This window comes from Anoplopoma fimbria, chromosome 5 (genome assembly GCF_027596085.1).
Source record: "Anoplopoma fimbria isolate UVic2021 breed Golden Eagle Sablefish chromosome 5, Afim_UVic_2022, whole genome shotgun sequence".
NCBI lineage: Eukaryota > Metazoa > Chordata > Actinopteri > Perciformes > Anoplopomatidae > Anoplopoma > Anoplopoma fimbria.
In genome coordinates, this window is record NC_072453.1 from 9,506,405 (window position 1) to 9,524,347 (window position 17,943).

Here is a 17,943-nt window from a genome sequence, read left to right on the forward strand (position 1 = left end):
ATTTTCCTTTTTATTGAGTCTTTAAATGTAGTTCTGATGCTTTTATTTGAGAACTGAGCAATTTCCGAGGTCGGATCTTATTTATTCCATTTTAATTCAGGACTTCAACAAATGATCCGTTCTTCCTCTTCTTGTTTTCTGTGTTTGCAGTGGCTTTGTGAGAAGCCGACAGCAGCTTTACTTGATCGAGCCTCTGGGACAGACGGAGGACGGTGATCATGCAGTTTACAGACAGGAGGACATGAAGCCCGGCGGCAGGCCCGGCTGTGGAACCTCGTCTGACGACACCCCGCTGTACGACCAGGACCAGGACCAGGACCAGGATCCTCGGCTCGCTGGGCTCTTCAGGTCCAGATCGTGGGTATGTGACATGGGTACAGTTAACATTTTTTTCAGTTTATCCAGTTAGGAATATCAATGTGACGGTTGTATTTCTGTTTCCTTTGTTTCCTTCAGAAAACCGAACCCACTCCACAGAAGTTTGTCGAGCTGGTTGTGGTGGTGGACAATACTGAGGTAAATATTTGAATTCCTTTACAACTGTAATTTCCATCATTAAATTAATCCAGTCGGGCAGCAAGTAAAGGCAAGAACCTGGGAGTGGCGACTCATGATCATCACAGACTGGTTCTCCTCTCTGTCTGAGATGGAAACAATGATCAAGGTCACGTCCATAAATGGTACTTCAAGTTGATAACATAAAAATAATCGGGGTCATGTCCACATTACGTGCAAAAAGAAAACGTGTCAATGATCGAGGTCATGTCCACAGCGAAGCTGGTGCAAGAGGCGGAGGGATACCAACTCTACATAGTTGGACTCTCTACGCTCTGGAAACAAAATCCTGGAGAGAGGACTTGATTCTTGTCTTAGTTGCCCAGGCTGAGAGGCATCGGGTTGGTTCTCAGGAGCCCCCGGATGAGCACCGCTGAGTTTTCCACAGAGAACGAGATGATCGCCTCTATGAGACTACAAGATGCTGAGAGGAAGCTTCAGTCTGTTCTTTGTGCCAGTGCACCAAACAGTAGTTTGTACTACTGTTTGGTATCCGGCCTTCGTGGTGTATCCGGCCTTCGTGGTGTCTCTGGTTGGTGATAAAAATAATCGGGGTCATGTCCACATTACGTGCAAAAAGAAAACGTGTCAATGATCGAGGTCATGTCCACAGCACCTATAGGGGATCTATAAAGGTTCCGACAAGGTTATTCTTGAAAACCCTTTACAGAACCTATAGGGAACGTTCCTTGAAGGTTCTGATAAGGTTATTTTGAAAAACCTTTACAGAACCTATAGGGAACGTTCCTTGAAGGTTCTGATAAGGTTATTTTGAAAAACCTTTACAGAACCTATAGGGAACGTAACTTTAAGTTCCGAGAAGGTTATTTTGAATACCACGTACAGAACCTTTAGGGAAAAGTTCCCAGGCAATTATTCTTAAAAAAAAACCTGTACAGGACCTTCCTAAACATATTTGGAAACTAAAATGTGCAGTATAGTTTAAATTAAAAGTGGCAAATTTACAAATTGTATTTCACGGTATAGTACAGTAGGCCTGGCCCTACATAGTACATCAGCCTATACTAAATGTTTTATACACAGTAGAGCAGCATCAGTAAAACACTGAAATATTAACCCCAAAACATGGTAACATTACTGATTTATCATTTTGAATATTTATCATTATATTTAAAAAAAAAAAAAAAAAAAAAAAAAAAAAGGTTGATTCATGAACAGTTATTTGAGTTTGTGTGACTGACAGTGAAGAGTACTGCTTCTGGTCTGTAGAAAAGCTTTTATTTTGAAATGTTATATTTACCGGCGGTCTGTCTAACCACAGCTCACTTGACCGCAAGGGGGAGGAGCTTCCATGGAAGAGCCGCTGCCGATGAGTCACGGTGGTGGGTAACGGGAAGATGAGCGGCGGTGTCCGGGCAGAGCGCACCACCATGGGAGCGCACATGGTCTCACTGTGGCTGATCTGGGGTAAGTGTGCAATTAAATAATATAGACTTTTATTATGAAATTGGCATTGGAAAAGGTTGTATGAGAATATGTTATTGTGTTTATTATAATGTTATTACCTATGTTGTTTGGGGAAACTGCATACATATTTGTACACATAGATTATGAGTTCTGAGTAAATAAATTGTATTTGTTGTTGTTACCTCAATGTTTTTTTTTTATTTTTTTTATCATAAACAACAATGGAATTTAAAAAGTGGACAGCTACAAATTCATGGGAGTGACAATGTCCTCCAGCTTGAGATGGGCGGAAATCAACTTTCCTATTCTCAAGAAAGCTATTTAAAGAAATATGCATTAGTAGTTTGGTGCATTTTCACAAGCAATTATAATAATGGTTTGTCATAATGTCAGCCGAGGACAGACTACAGCTGGATAAAGTTGTGCACTACTGCATTATATACATATTATTGGAGTTTTAAAGTACCCCTCTCGCCTTTTTTTTAACTTCCTTCCTTTTCTAAAACCTTTTCTAAATCCATGTTTTAGAAAAGCTCATATCCTGCAGGCCATACATAGCCTACATTTACATAGTAGGTTGTGTGATGTTGTTGTTAATTTCTCTACAGGTGTTAGTGTTTTTATTTATTTATATGGTGTTCTTATGATTTTATTTCACCCATTTGTCTTATGCTTTTTTGATTCTTTGGATACTTTTTGTTTTATGTGTCACGTCCTCTATGACTGAGTGTCTTTACTAATTTCCTCTTCCTCTGTCTTTGTTAAAGTGAGCACACTAAGACAAGTGTACTTAATAATGAGAGTTATTTAAAGTAATACTTTTTATATATTATTGGTGTTATTCAACTTTTCAATGACATTCATATAAAGTGAACCCTTTCCAGTTTTTCCAACGTTTACCACTACTTCACTTTCTTACACATTTAAGCATTTAGGTGTGGTGTCGGCTTTTCAGCATTCACACTGCATATTTCTTCAGGAAATTGCTTTTCAAGTTGTGTTTGTATCAGCACAGACATTCAGTTTGCAATACTGAAATAAATAAATACATTGGATATACTTAAGTAAAGTAAAACTACCTCAAAATTGTGCTTTAATACAGTACTTTAGTAAAGGTACTTTCTCACACGCTGTGAAGAGGAACTATAACTAGGACGTGTTGATGGATTCATTGAAGTCTGTCAAACAGATTCAAACACAGTTTAAAGTTACTTCAGATATTCAGTTTAAATGTTAAATAACGGTGTTGTTTGTTGGGTGTAGTTTTTCTGGTGCAGACCTCGGGGATGTTGTCTCACGTGGAGAAGTATGAGGTGGTCAGACCTCAGAGACTTCAGGGGAGACAGAAGAGGAGCCTGGAGGACCAACAGGTGACTAAACCTCACCTGAGATACCAGACAGTCCTCTCTGCGATATATGATCATCTTATGGAATATGATCAGTATTTAAATGTTACTTTAGTGCAGGTACAGAAGTGTTGACAGCAAAATGTCCTTAAAGATTATTCCTGTCAATGAATTATTATTATTATCATTATTATTATTATTACTGATTAACTACCGTGCATACAGGATTTCACTGCTATTGCTAGAAGTAGTTAGTTAATTTAAGTTCTTAATATTCTGTTGGGTCGTTGATTCTAAAGGGGTGTTTCATATTTTATAACCTGATCATTCTTTTTTATATATATATATGTATAAAAATATATATTCAAAGTTGGTACAATATTTCCCTCTGAAATGTGATGCACAAAAAGTAGTATTAAAGTTAAAAGATTAATATACTATATCAGTGCATTAATCTATATAACATTAAAATATTACTTTCACACATATGCAGTAGCAATAGTAACAATAATTAAATAATATAATATAAAAGAAGTCAACATTCTGAAATGTGAAAATGTAATTTAAGCACATTTTGCTGATAATTATTCTTTGTACTTTTACTAACACTTAAATGCAGAACTTTACCCTCAGCCAAGTATTTATATTATATAAGTATTGCTATTTTTTCTTTTACCCAAATAGAGGATGTGAGTATTTTTTCCAGAACTGCAAAATGGTCTAATTTCTAAAGTTATCAATAGTTGTTGTGTGACTGAACAACTTTTTTCAACAGCTTTACCCTGATGCGGTTCAGTACGAGTTGACCATTGAAGGGAGGAACCACACAGTTCATCTGGAAAAAAACAGGTTAACATTTGTTTTTTAATTGAATTTCTTTATAAAAAAAAAAAAACAATAAATGATTTTGTGACAATATATTGTCCCAGAAATATATAAATATTTAAATGTTAAAAATGAAAGCTTCTTTTATAATGTTTCCACTTTTATTTCATAGGAATCTTATCGGGAGAGGCTACACTGAGACACGTTATTCAGAAGATGGAAAACGGTTGACGACAACTCCAACTGAGGTGAGACTTTGATTTAATTTACCTCTGAAGCATTAATTTAAGACAAATTAGCACAAAGTTGTTGCTGTAGAAAAATGACATTTTAATAGAGTTGTTGAAAGTGAAAATATAGTGTTTTTTCTTTATATTTTGACATTTAATGTACATCAAATGTTTGGATTCATTATAAAAATAATTAGGAGATTAAAGGTGCAGTGTGTTAGATCTGGCCACATGCTCAAAACTATTAACTAGCAGCAAACAAAAATATTGAGTTTGTTTATTGGATTAAATCAAACTGGAGGAGATGAAAATTATTGTTAGTTGTTGCCTTAATGAATGCATGTAAGCCTACCAAATGTTAGAATAATGATCCAGTCCTCTCCGAATTATAATTGCACCTTTATGTTAGACATTATAACAAATACACAAAAATAAATGGAACATTTGTACCTGGAGACCTGAGTATTTTGTCCTCAAAAATGATACAATGTAAAACTTGTTAAGTGAAGTTAAGGTGAACCCAACGTGATAAAGATCAAACATTCCTGACCGGTGAATCATACCGTCATGGACAATAAAAACAAAGGTAGCCTTTGTGAGTAATTGAACACTCTGATGTTTTTAATCTGATAAATGTATGTTTTCCGTCCAGGAGCACTGCTACTATCACGGTCACATTAAAGGCGTGGAGGACTCATCGGTCAGTGTTGGGATTTGTTCAGGCATTAGGTAAGAAACAACGGATATTTATACAACTTCAAACTTCTTCTTTGTAATTTGCTTCTTACATTATCTCCAGTAAGCCTTTCTCAGGTATTTGTGAAATGTGTTGCTTCATATATTTAGTAATCAGTTAGTTTTTGAAGTTTTTGTATGTGAATGCAGCTTTAATACGATTGAATTTGAGGCATGTTCTCATATTCCTGCACTGTTCCTGCACAATAACTGTATTTCTAGTGTTTAATTTTCCTTTTTATTGAGTCTTTAAATGTAGTTCTGATGCTTTTATTTGAGAACTGAGCAATTTCCGAGGTCGGATCTTATTTATTCCATTTTAATTCAGGACTTCAACAAATGATCCGTTCTTCCTCTTCTTGTTTTCTGTGTTTGCAGTGGCTTTGTGAGAAGCCGACAGCAGCTTTACTTGATCGAGCCTCTGGGACAGACGGAGGACGGTGATCATGCAGTTTACAGACAGGAGGACATGAAGCCCGGCGGCAGGCCCGGCTGTGGAACCTCGTCTGACGACACCCCGCTGTACGACCAGGACCAGGACCAGGACCAGGATCCTCGGCTCGCTGGGCTCTTCAGGTCCAGATCGTGGGTATGTGACATGGGTACAGTTAACATTTTTTTCAGTTTATCCAGTTAGGAATATCAATGTGACGGTTGTATTTCTGTTTCCTTTGTTTCCTTCAGAAAACCGAACCCACTCCACAGAAGTTTGTCGAGCTGGTTGTGGTGGTGGACAATACTGAGGTAAATATTTGAATTCCTTTACAACTATAATTTCCATCATTAAATTAATCCAGTCAGGCAGCAAGTAAAGGCAAGAACCTGGGAGTGGCGACTCATGATCATCACAGACTGGTTCTCCTCTCTGTCTGAGATGGAAACAATGATCAAGGTCACGTCCATAAATGGTACTTCAAGTTGATAACATAAAAATAATCGGGGTCATGTCCACATTACGTGCAAAAAGAAAACGTGTCAATGATCGAGGTCATGTCCACAGCGAAGCTGGTGCAAGAGGCGGAGGGATACCAACTCTACATAGTTGGACTCTCTACGCTCTGGAAACAAAATCCTGGAGAGAGGACTTGATTCTTGTCTTAGTTGCCCAGGCTGAGAGGCATCGGGTTGGTTCTCAGGAGCCCCCGGATGAGCACCGCTGAGTTTTCCACAGAGAACGAGATGATCGCCTCTATGAGACTACAAGATGCTGAGAGGAAGCTTCAGTCTGTTCTTTGTGCCAGTGCACCAAACAGTAGTTCAGAGTATCCGGCCTTCGTGGTGTCTCTGGTTGGTGATACCACTGCAGGACTTTTCAGAAGTTCTGCTGGAGGACTTCAATGCTTGTATCTCGCATTGTCAATGATTTAGAAACCTAGAGGGCAGTGATTGAAAGATTGGTAAAGAACTTATCATGGATACAAGCTGCCAAAAAGAGTTTCCTTCGTAGGGGGGATGGTCTAAAAGCTGCTGCTCTTTCGCTTCAAGAGAACCTAGTTATGGTGGTTCTGGGAATCAGATCAGAATTCCTCCTGGACGTCTCCCTTTAGAGGTTTTCAGTGCACTTCCAACTGTTAAGAGGTCCTAGGGTTGATCCAAAACATGCTGGAGAGATTAAATATCTGGCCTCAAGGGTCCCCAGGAGGAACTGGATAACACTGCCGAGGAGATGGATGACTGGAATACCTTACTTAAGCAGAAAACGGATAAATGAATCTGATCATGTTGTGTCTTCTCTTCCTCTAGTATAAGCAGTATGGAAGCCAGACTAAATCCCGTGTTCTTGGAGCTATAAATCACATTGACAAGGTAATCTTTGTTTTGGAAGCTGTTTGTCTGGCGTTGTGCCGACAACTCTCAGTGCTTTCACTCATGAATAACGCCTCCTCATCCGCCTGCAGCTATATCGACCTCTGAACATACGCGTCATGCTGGTGGGTTTGGAGATCTGGACGTACAGAGACTTCATCAACGTTGACCTTAACTCAGAGACGGCCCTTGATAACTTCCTCCTGTGGCGGCAGGCCGATCTCCTGCAGAGGACGAAGCACGACAACGCCCAGTTTGTGACGTGAGGACCTAATGTCTTAGATGTCTGTGCAGATGTTGAAGAAAGTGATGCTGCCAGTTTGATCTGATGTTTGACTTTTCCCCCCCTCAACAGTGGCAAAGATTTTGACGGAGACACAGTGGGACTGGCGAATAAGTTTGCCATGTGTACCAAAAACTCAGGTGGAGTCAATCAGGTATGAAGAACAACATAACCTTCATGAATCCTTCAACAACTTGAGATGAAGGGAGTTTATGGTAGTTTTTTAAGAAACATCCTGCTAAATTTTAAAGCATCTCTCTTCCAGGATCACCATGACAACCCGATAGGCCTCGCCTCCACCATCGCTCATGAGATGGGTCATAATTTCGGATTGTCCCACGACGCTGCTGGTTGTCTATGCGGTCCATATCAGAGCAGTGGGAACTGTGTGATGGCAGAGAAGCTCAGGTGAGGATATCACTGCAAAAGCCGACCTTTAGATCTGTCTGTCTGCAGCTTATATTTGTTTTTGGTACAAAATGTTGTTTATATATTTTAGCCAGAACATCATGAACCTTCAGCTTGCACTTACAAAATATGTTGCAAAAGTCCAGTATGTACACAACCCCCTGTCCTTGGTTTGAGCAATTTCTTCTCAAATTTAGGGAAATCACCAGGCAATAGAGACAATAGAGTTCCTCCAGCAGTTTGTGTTTTCATTTTCCCGTTTCAACATTAAAATCCACGGTCCAAAAAGCCAGCTTCACATAGAAATAGTTTCCAAGTTTGGTGTAGAAGAACTTGATTGGTCCTGACCTTAACCATCCAACACCTTCAGGATGAACTGGACTGTGAGCCGGACCTGATCACCAACACCAGTGTTGGACTTTAAAAAAGCTTTGGTTTTACTTTCTGCAAGAACAGATGACCGAACGTGAGCTGACGTAGAATCGTGACAAGGAAACGTTTGGATCTTTTATACTCCGAGCTGGTTTTTCCTTGAAGCCAACTGACAATCTCAAAGCTCCTCCATGTTCTCCATTTTCTCTGTCCTTCCACGTAGTTGGAAAATGTTGAATATAGACATACAAAGACAACGTGAAGGGCCCTGAATCATGGTGTGACGTCACTTTGGCCACACAAACATGAATCACGCTTAATGCTCTTCTGTCTGGCTGGTAGCAAATCCCTGTTTCAGGTTGCACATCTGGTGGAAAGACTGAAACCAGGAGAGTTGAGGCTGTTACAGCTGCAAATGAATGCCCATAGTTGTGGCCAATTATGGTTAAAATGCTTTTGGCCTTGAAGTGTATATACTAGTTTTAGCTCTATCTTAAATAGAATCACAATATGAACAAATGCTCTTTGAATCTTTTGCAAAGCTGAAGTTTCTTTGTTCTTCTTCAGGACAGGGAATCAAGCGTTCCCAGAGTTTTTCAGCGACTGCAGTGTGGAGCAGCTCGCTGAGTTCATGGAGCGAGCTAAGCCCACCTGCTTGTTCAAACCCGGCTCCGTCAGAATTATCGCTGCCGGCCCGAGCTGTGGCAACGCCCTGCTGGACCCCGGGGAGGAGTGTGACTGTGGCACTGTGGAGGTAAAACTTTCAGTAGAGGCTAATGCTGCTGATTCATCTTTTTTTTTGGGACCTTGGAAAGTTTAACTATATCCTTTGGTGAGGAAAGATACCATTTGGGTTCTCTGTTCTAGCGGACTGGTGTGGTTTCCTGTGAGCTAATAAAAGGGAAGGCAGTTATGATTCAGAGCAACCCGAGCTGGAGTTTGGCCTTAAACAGTAAAATAGTTTTCCTGTGTGCTCACAGCAGAGATACAACATTCTTGGCAGAGATACTGCCTGTGTGGGAGATTTAAATCTAATCAGTGCCTGACTAAACTTTCATTACTGCAATTCCTGTTACTGGATACACAAAGAACTGAAAATATGTATTTTTTCTCTCTAGGAATGCAAGAACCGTTGTTGTGACGCCTCAACATGTCGTCTGACTGAAGGATCCCAGTGTGCTCATGGACAATGCTGTGACAACTGCCAGGTACTTTAGCAACCATTAATCTAGCTTTAAAGTGGATTCCTTTTATCAACAATCTTTTTCACCCGAGGTCCCAAACCTGTTATTTTACAAGACTAATGATGCAACAGCTCTGTGATGCTGCACAGCTGGGGTTTTGAGCTAAATACAAACATAAGCATGCTAACATTCTCATGTGTTGGCACGCTTATATTTGATAAATACACAGCAGAGGCTGATGGGACGTCATTGATTTTGCAGGTATTTGGTCATAAACCAAAGTGTTAGTCGAATAAAACCTTTGAAAAGGTCTGGGGATTAGTTATAAGTTATGACAATTCATCAAGAAGAGGGACATGAATATTTTACGTCGATCCATCCAATATTGGTTCACTCAGAAACACAAATGTGAACCTCATGGTGAAAGCTCTAGACTTAGTAAAGACGTCCTGATCAGCTATACTGTCAGTGGACAGACATGTCTTCAGAAAGTACAATCATAGAGAAACGTCCTCGTTTGGTTATTAGACATTTTTGTTTTGTTGTGTAGTATGTGTATTTATTGTCTGTGTAGTTGTATAGTATGTGTATTTATTGTCTGTGTCTGTGTAGTTGAGCTGCTGCAACACTCGAATTTCCCCCATGGGGATCAATAAAGGAATATAATCAAACGACCATGAAACTGCAGCAGTTCAATAATAACAGGAAACAGAGTGTGATATCCTTCTGCTTCCATGTATGCACCTCACCACATCCTTCCTCAAATGATAGTTTCAAAGATGTCATGCAACATGACATGAGAACAAAACAAATTATAAACACTGTTTTATCCACTAAATCACCTGAAATGGGCTTTTATTTCAACCCACAGTTCAAACCGGCCGGGAGTGTCTGCAGGGAGTCAGCCGGTGAGTGCGACCTGTCTGAATATTGCACCGGAGCGTCGGGGGATTGTCCCGAGGACAGCTTCGAGATGAACGGAAAGCCCTGCTACAACCAGGCGCAGGGCTACTGCTACAACGGACAATGCCCCACACATCAGCAGCACTGCTGGAGGTTGTTTGGAACAGGTACCCTCCACACAAACACAGGGGATTCACTGTTTCTCCCTTTGCTGTTCAAAAACACAAGCCGAGCCTCCTGGAGTCTGTTTCTAGTAGTCTCATTAAATTTCAACCGTCACATGGTTGAAATGTCTCTTTCTAAGAAAGACTGCGTCAATAGTGTGTATTTGTATTATATAAAAGGACTACAGAGAGTTTAATGAATAGCACTCTCACAGAGAATATGTCTCTGCATCTACAGAAGAACAACTTTAATCCATCTCTTCTACTTGAACCCCCAAAATCTTCTTGTTCCACACTGTCTGTCGGTATCATATATGGAGATGTCCTCCAGTTTTGGTATCCGGACACATTTTCTTGGTTCGGTTAAAATATTGCTGATAAAAGTCTGATCATTTCTTCATTGAACTCTACTCTATTTTGTCACCCCCGCCTGCTAGAGTTGCAGCGCTGCTCTGCTGTATCAAAATCATCTCTACACAGAGCGCTGTTCGCATGTTTATTAATATTGAAGGTGTTGCATGTCCCAACTGCACCAAATTCAACAAAGCACTCCCCAGAGTTCAAAGTTAAACACCCGCCAAGTGTGAAGTGGATTGGACGAACGGTTCTCGAGATATGCGAAGAACACACAGATTCTTTGCTTTATAGTTCGATTCTGTATCCGCTCAGCAAAACTTAAAGAAACGGCTTGTGCATCATTTTATTCACATTTCCCCTAAAAATTCACTGACTAAAAGTATCATTTGTCGATGTTGACTTTGTATATTTCGTCTGGATTTTCACAAACCTCCACTGACCAATCATCAGATTACAAAGTCATGCTGTGCACCCAAAAAATGTCCGTCCTTTCCATTCTTGTAAAGGTTATGTCTCAGGAACGTCCGGAGGAAAGGATGATTTGATTCGAATTTGGTGGTCAAAGGTCACTGTGACCTCACGAAACGCTTTTTGGCCATAACTCAAGAATTCAACTGCTAATTATGACAATTTCACACAAATGTCTAAAAGGATAATATTATGAAGTGATGACATTTTGAACAGACATGGATGTAAACTGTAACTTTACTGGTTGGTGGAGGAAAACAACTTTATCTTCTCTAACTTTTCATCTATTTTCCTCTCCTGGCATGAATACGCTTCCATAATTCAAGAGGTTAACTATGAATATCTTTTCTCCTCAGGGGCCAGAATTGGATCAGAAGTGTGTTTCAACCTGAACAAACGGGGTGAAGAAGGTGCTAACTGTGGGAAGAAAGGATCCCGCTACCTCCCCTGTGCTGCACAGTACGTATCATCATGAGCTGGCTCGCTTTATATCTAAAAGTTAATCACAAAAATGCCTCTGAGGGGGAAATCTGGCACACAGAATGAGCATGAAATGTTGTATGTTTGAAGCTAGTTTGTGCAACGTCTTTAATGTGGCAACAAGTTCTTGATCAATTTCTCCTTCTTTTTTGTAGGAATCTCATGTGTGGATCTATATTTTGTGGTGGAGGGGGCGAGTCCATCACCGGTAAAAGGGCAGGGTACACCGTTTACAACATCGAATGTAAACTGCCCGTGGATGACGATAAGACAAGAAACATGGAGATGGTGCCAAAAGGAACCAGATGTGGACCGAATAAGGTAAAAGTGTGGAGACGCGTTACGTGTTCGTTATGTTTCTCATGTTGGTCGTTTTTTGCTCAGAATCCAAAAAATTGTTTTCCAGGTTTGCCTTGACAACCAATGTGTGGATTTGTCGGTTTACGGGAAAAAGGAGGATTGTGCAAAGAAATGCAATAACAACGGGGTGAGTGGTTTTTTTCAGGCTTTGAAAATAACTTTCAGCTGTTTTGAATTAAAAGTCTGCTGGACTCGATGTTTAAATGATTGTTACTGCGCTTGATCCCTCAGGTGTGTAATCACAAGCAAGAGTGCCACTGTAAACCCGGCTGGGCTCCTCCGCACTGCGACATCCAGTACGCAGATTTACCTCAAGGTACAGGACGCCTCGCTTTATGACAGTACATGTATCTGTGTGGTCGCTAAATACAAAAAACATTCTATCGGTTTAAAACAGTGAGCAGCACACACACAAAAACAGGTCACACCTGCTTCATGAATCACTCTTCCAGTAAGAAACATGAATGATTCATTATGAGTGGTCTCCTATTTCTGCCAGCAACGACTTAATCAAGTTTTCCTGATACTGTAGATCTAAAAACTGACCTCTGTTAAACGCCTTGAGGAGTTTTTTTTATCCAAATTCCCAGATTTCAACTTATAAAACGATAGAATAGAAGTAGCTTTCTTTCCCATGTGGTATTTTTTGCAGCTGATTGCTACAATAGAAGGTTTGTTCACAGTAAACGGCTTAAAAAAACACAAATAAAAGAAGGAAGAAGAGACGTTTTGAAATACTTTGGTTCAGGGTGAACAACACTTTCATCACCAGATCAAATAGAAAAACTCCTTTAACATGTAATTTCAGTAAACTGCTCAATTGTGTTTTTCCCCAAATTATGAAGTCATATGATGAACAAAATTATAATATGACGGCGACTATTTGGAAATTACACAACTCTTTTTTTAAGCAGAAGCTTTCTTCTTCTTGTTTTTTTGCTAAAGCATTGTGTAATTTTGTCCTTCTCATTGTTTGTCAAATTTCTGCCACCATGACGTTTACATTATTACAAAATAATTTTTCAGGTTATTACTATACACCAAATTATTCTGTTTTAATGAAAAACATTTCTATCAGTATATCTTCTTCAATAACTAAAAATCAGGTATTCGCTCAAATGCACTAAATATGACAAATTTAATTATTTTCACGAGATGATGACGCTTAATGCAAAGTCAGGATGTTATTACAATTCATCCTCTGAGGAACATGAATGTCTGAGCTACATTTCTAGACAATCAATCCGATAGCTTTACGAGCTAAATACTGTATGATGTTAATAAAAGGATGAAAAGAGGTCGTGTGTATTACAATGAGCCGCTCTAACGGTGTGATTTCACCGCCTGTAGGTCAGATTGGGATAATAGGTGGTGTGTGTGCGGCCATCCTCATCCTCCTGATGATCGCTGCAGTGGCTGCAGGGCTGATCTGCTGCAAGTCGGACAACAGGGACAACTACACCTCCAAAAGGTAGCTTAAATCAGTCCCTCAAACTCGTCTCTGTGTCTTTGTGTTCGTCTTCAAACTCCCGATCTGAATACGTTTCCTCTTCACAGGAAAGTGCATTCAGCTCCAGACAGGTTGAACCCGATGTTTCAGGAGCAAAGCATGAAAGACAGACCTCAGATCAGTCTGCCCACGTTCATGGAGTCGACAGCAACACAAGCCTGCTCTCCTCTGATTGTCACCGTGAGTCCCAGCAGAGCTGCTCCACAGGTACAGACAGCACCGACACACAACTTATTGATCAGTTAATCGATTAGTGAAGTAAAAATGCAACATATTGTGATTCTCATTAACTGTTTTTTTCTTCCAGCCACCAAAGAAACTCTCCTCAGCGCCGCCTACCTCACAAACTGAGCCGGTAAGCTTTAGAAGACAAAAAACAACTTTGCAATGTGATCTAATCTCTGCATTATGCAAACTAAGGATCACATTCAGAGTCTGCAACTTAAGTCGGCTGCTAAAGTTCAAAGAACTTGATAAAACTTGCAGATAGCTCTCTGTATTCAGGCGTGCAGTGAGAAACTGCTAAGAAAGGAAATGTCAACAAATCCCGTGAAACGACCAAAACCAACAATGTGTCTGTTTAAACCTTTATTCTTTTATCATAACATATCACACTGTAGTTTTTACCAAACAAACAGGAGGAAATAGTGCATTTGTTGGGGACTATTTTCAGCGGCGGATGAATCCACATTTGGTGCTTTTAGTGAGTATTTCTGGCAGCAGCACGGTGTGTGTGTTACTGAGCCAGAATAAACTACAGTGTGTGTGTTCATGGTGATGAAGGAACAACACTGATGTGTTTTAAATGGACATCAATGGAGCTCACTGTACGGACAAAAAACAACCAGATACAGAAAACAGTTTCTTCCCTCAGGCCGTAACTCTGATATCAATAACCCTCCGACACCAGTTTAGCCACCACCACCATTAAAGATTATAATGTTACAGCTTTTAGTTCGCAATTTGTTTTCATTGTTATTCAGTTTTTGGAAATGTCTGGAGGGAATTTATTCAAATTTGGCACAAAAGCTCCACCTTGAGTCTTAAAGGATGAACTGATTGGAATTTGGTGGTCAACCCAATAATTCATATGCTAATTATGACAATTTCACACAAATGTCTAAAAGGATAAAATGATGAAATGAAGAGATTTTGGACAAACATGGATGTAAACTGTTACTTGAGTGGTTGGTGGAGGGATACATTATTATAGTTTAATATGTACATATCACCTATCAATGTCATTATAAATCCCACACACTTTATTTACAGTACAGAGGCATATTTACATGGACAAACTGTACATACATTTAGTATTTATATGCACTATTTATTTTGTTTAAAACTTAAAAATGTGATTTATTTTATTGTTGGTAGTTGGAGCTTTATATATATATTTATATATATTTACACCCATTTTTTTGACTTCTTGTGTTCATAACTGTCCTGTCTATTATTTAACTTTATCTGTGTGGCTTTGTCATCATTGTTCTTAAACATCTTTAACATTAAGAGCGATGGAGTGAAATTCCTTGTATGTGCACATATACTCAACCAATACATATGATTCTGAGGCTCAGAGGAAGAAGAGATATCAGGGTTTGATACACACACACAGTGCATCTATACATTCTTTGTGGTTTTGGTCTTTTCATGGAATTTGTAACCAATAAGTAATTCATAGAATATCATCAGACTTATGCTTTAACTCTGAATACGACTCTGAACATGTTTAAAGTAAAAAAAACAAATACAAATATCTTCTTCTTCTTCTTCCACAGACAAAACCTCTACCTCCATCTAAACCTTTACCTCCTCTGAGTAAACCACAGGTGAGTCACTTTCTACAGCTGCTCTCAGCAGTCAAGCTGAACAACCAACAGTTTTTTATAATCGATTAATAATCTAAATCAAAGTTATGAAGCAAAAAATGCCAAACATTTGTTGCTTCTATCGTCTTTTTCAGTTTAGACAGTTTCTTGTGGTGCTACATGTTTTCTGTTATTACTTAGACGGCTTCCAAATGAATTCACAAGAAGCAACGTCATATTTATAAATGTGTCCTAAATGCATCTTGTTTTGTTTTTTCAGAGTAAGGCAGCCAAACCTCCCCCCTCCCGTCCCTCCAGTCAAACCCAGCCCTCCTCTGCTCAAAGCGAAGCCACAACTTCACAGACTCACATGAACATCTCACTGAAATAATCAGGTTTCACATCCAGCATGTAGTTATAAACATAGAAAGAGAGGGATCAAACGTATGAGAGACCAAAGAGTTCTGGAAAAGATGACTCTTTGTTTTAAAGATGGCCGACTTTCCAACAGCTTCAAAGCAGCTGTGGAAAAACTCTCCATTTTATGTTCCAGCTGTTTGTGACTCCTTTAACTTAATTTAACGTTTCAGTCGTCTCATGACAGCGTGAGCAGAACGGTGCTCACATGGAAATGTACTTTTTTAAATATTTATTTAATGTCTGTGCAAAGGACCCTATGAAAATGATTATCTGTTTGCTCAAGGAATGTCTGAAGTATTTTCTAATCTCAGATAAATAATTTACGTCAGCCTTCTCTCTAAAGCCCAGTTTATTTAGTCATGAAAGTGGTGGAAACAGAGAGGCAGGAATGTTTGGGGTGCACTATTTTATGTTTGCGATAATTATTAATGTGGCGTTTGGTTTGTTGCTCTGTTTTTGGTCTCCACCACCAAAAAGTTTTTTTAGCTGCTAAATGCTCCACTATGTTCGCCAGCTTGTCTCTAACTGAGTCTGTCTGCTGTTTGCTGCTGAGCAGGTAGAGATCAGTGGGGTTTTACAGCTTTTATGATGAAAACGAGGCTATGACAGCACTAAAGTTATGGCCGGACGGATAAACAATGAGCTGAAAATCACTATAAAGCTCCATAAAGATAAGTTCATCACTTCCAGAAACACCTTTTTAAATGTCTTTTCATACATTGATAATATAAAAATACTGATGAAAGCTAGGCCCGGGTATCTGTACTCTGGAATAACCCAGTACCAAGTAGTATAAACATTTCTCCAGTCAAACTATACCCACAATTTAGTGCCAATATCTAAAAAATAAAAAGACTATTTGTATGATTTAGCTTGAAGCCATCACCGCAAGTGAACTTTAATTTAATGCGACATGTAGTCGGCTACATTACTGCAGCAGCTACAACACATACAGCCTGGATTGACTGCCTGCACACGGCTCTGAACAAAGACATGTCTGAGATGGCGGATAGAAGCTAACAGTGCTAATAGCGCAAACAATGGCAACAGTGCAGCGACCGCTATGTGAGCGCTGTGACACGCACAACTTCTATTCACACCATGAGTATCAAATGAAGTACTCTAGTAGTATCAGTATCACTTTAAAGGGACTGACATTTAAGTTTTTATTAAATGAGTTTTACCATTTTAACACTATTATATTATTTTGAAATATTATAGGGGAGGGTTTTGCAGAGCCTCAGTTTTCCTCCTCACCTTAATCATTTTCATACAGTCCTTAAACTGTGTCCAAAGCCAGTCTGTGCCTTCTACAGGGTTCATTTTGTACCACTTTTTGTATCACTGTACTTGAAAACCTACGAATGGTACTCACAGTATTCGGATGTGTGAGTCACTGTGGTTCAGCTGTAAACATTTACATGCTCCTTTGTTTCCTGTCCCGAGGGGAGGTGTGTGACGGAGCCTCGAGGAACAAGTAGTAGTTGTTGTTTTTTTACTGCACTTTTATGTTTCTAAGGCAGCAGACACTGGGTTCATACCTTGTTGGTTAAATTAGTAGTATACATCTGTCTTAAAGTTTAAGTTTGGAGCAAAAACAATCTTCCTTTTTAATCCGTCGCGATATATTGAATGTAAAAACTGAATTAGTTCTCATTAGAGGCCTTTGTGTGCACCAAATAAAGTGCACTTTATTTTACAAAAGTATGTCGCATCAGCAGATTTTACATTTTATCTGCTGTGGTTTTGTGGACGTATATTTATGTGAATTACAAAATGATTAAAAGTTTCATTTTTCTCAATGAGGTCTTGTTTGTTTACTTCTCAGAGCTGTTTTTGGTGTAACATATTTATTATCCTACTGAGAAATCTTTTGTTCTTCCCAGAAAACACATAATTTAACAGCTCATCTATAATAACTGGTCTCTTGCCTGCAAATTTCCCCGCTGCGGGACTAATAAAGGATTATCTTATCTTATCTTATCTCTGCTGGGACGCTAAAGGAAGCGGGTCAGACTGAGTCAGACGTTGACCTCGTCATCTAGGTTTCCTGCTCCGGCTTCAGTCGGACACAAAGAATGAGGAGTTTTTGGTTGTTTCCGCTTTTACTCAGACTCAAGAGTTCTTGTGGGAAACAAACCAAGACATTTCTAAAGAAAACTATTAATAAGAGCTTTAAATCTTGTACCAACATTCATGTTCCCCAGAGGATAAATCCATCTGACTTTGGTGATCCTCTGATTTTTCCTAATTTTTCCACCACGAGGTTCACATTTTGTAGTTTTCTTGGTAAAATGT

General features: G+C 39.3%; 1 protein-coding gene across 1 annotated transcript; it reads left to right on the forward strand.

Annotated features, from left to right (window-relative positions):
- The first annotated feature begins 1,876 nt into the window (after positions 1-1,876).
- On the forward strand, positions 1,877-17,450 carry adam8b (ADAM metallopeptidase domain 8b). Its single transcript, XM_054599154.1, has 23 exons — positions 1,877-1,983; positions 3,247-3,353; positions 4,105-4,178; positions 4,327-4,402; positions 5,037-5,113; positions 5,498-5,708; positions 5,804-5,863; positions 6,863-6,925; positions 7,018-7,187; positions 7,281-7,362; positions 7,474-7,616; positions 8,556-8,742; positions 9,107-9,196; positions 10,044-10,242; positions 11,421-11,523; positions 11,700-11,865; positions 11,951-12,031; positions 12,136-12,220; positions 13,255-13,375; positions 13,462-13,621; positions 13,722-13,769; positions 15,196-15,246; positions 15,506-17,450. The coding sequence occupies exons 1-23, from the start codon at positions 1,914-1,916 to the stop codon at positions 15,614-15,616; spliced, it is 2,535 nt and encodes an 844-aa protein (XP_054455129.1). The 5' UTR covers positions 1,877-1,913; the 3' UTR covers positions 15,617-17,450.
- Positions 17,451-17,943: the final 493 nt, after the last annotated feature.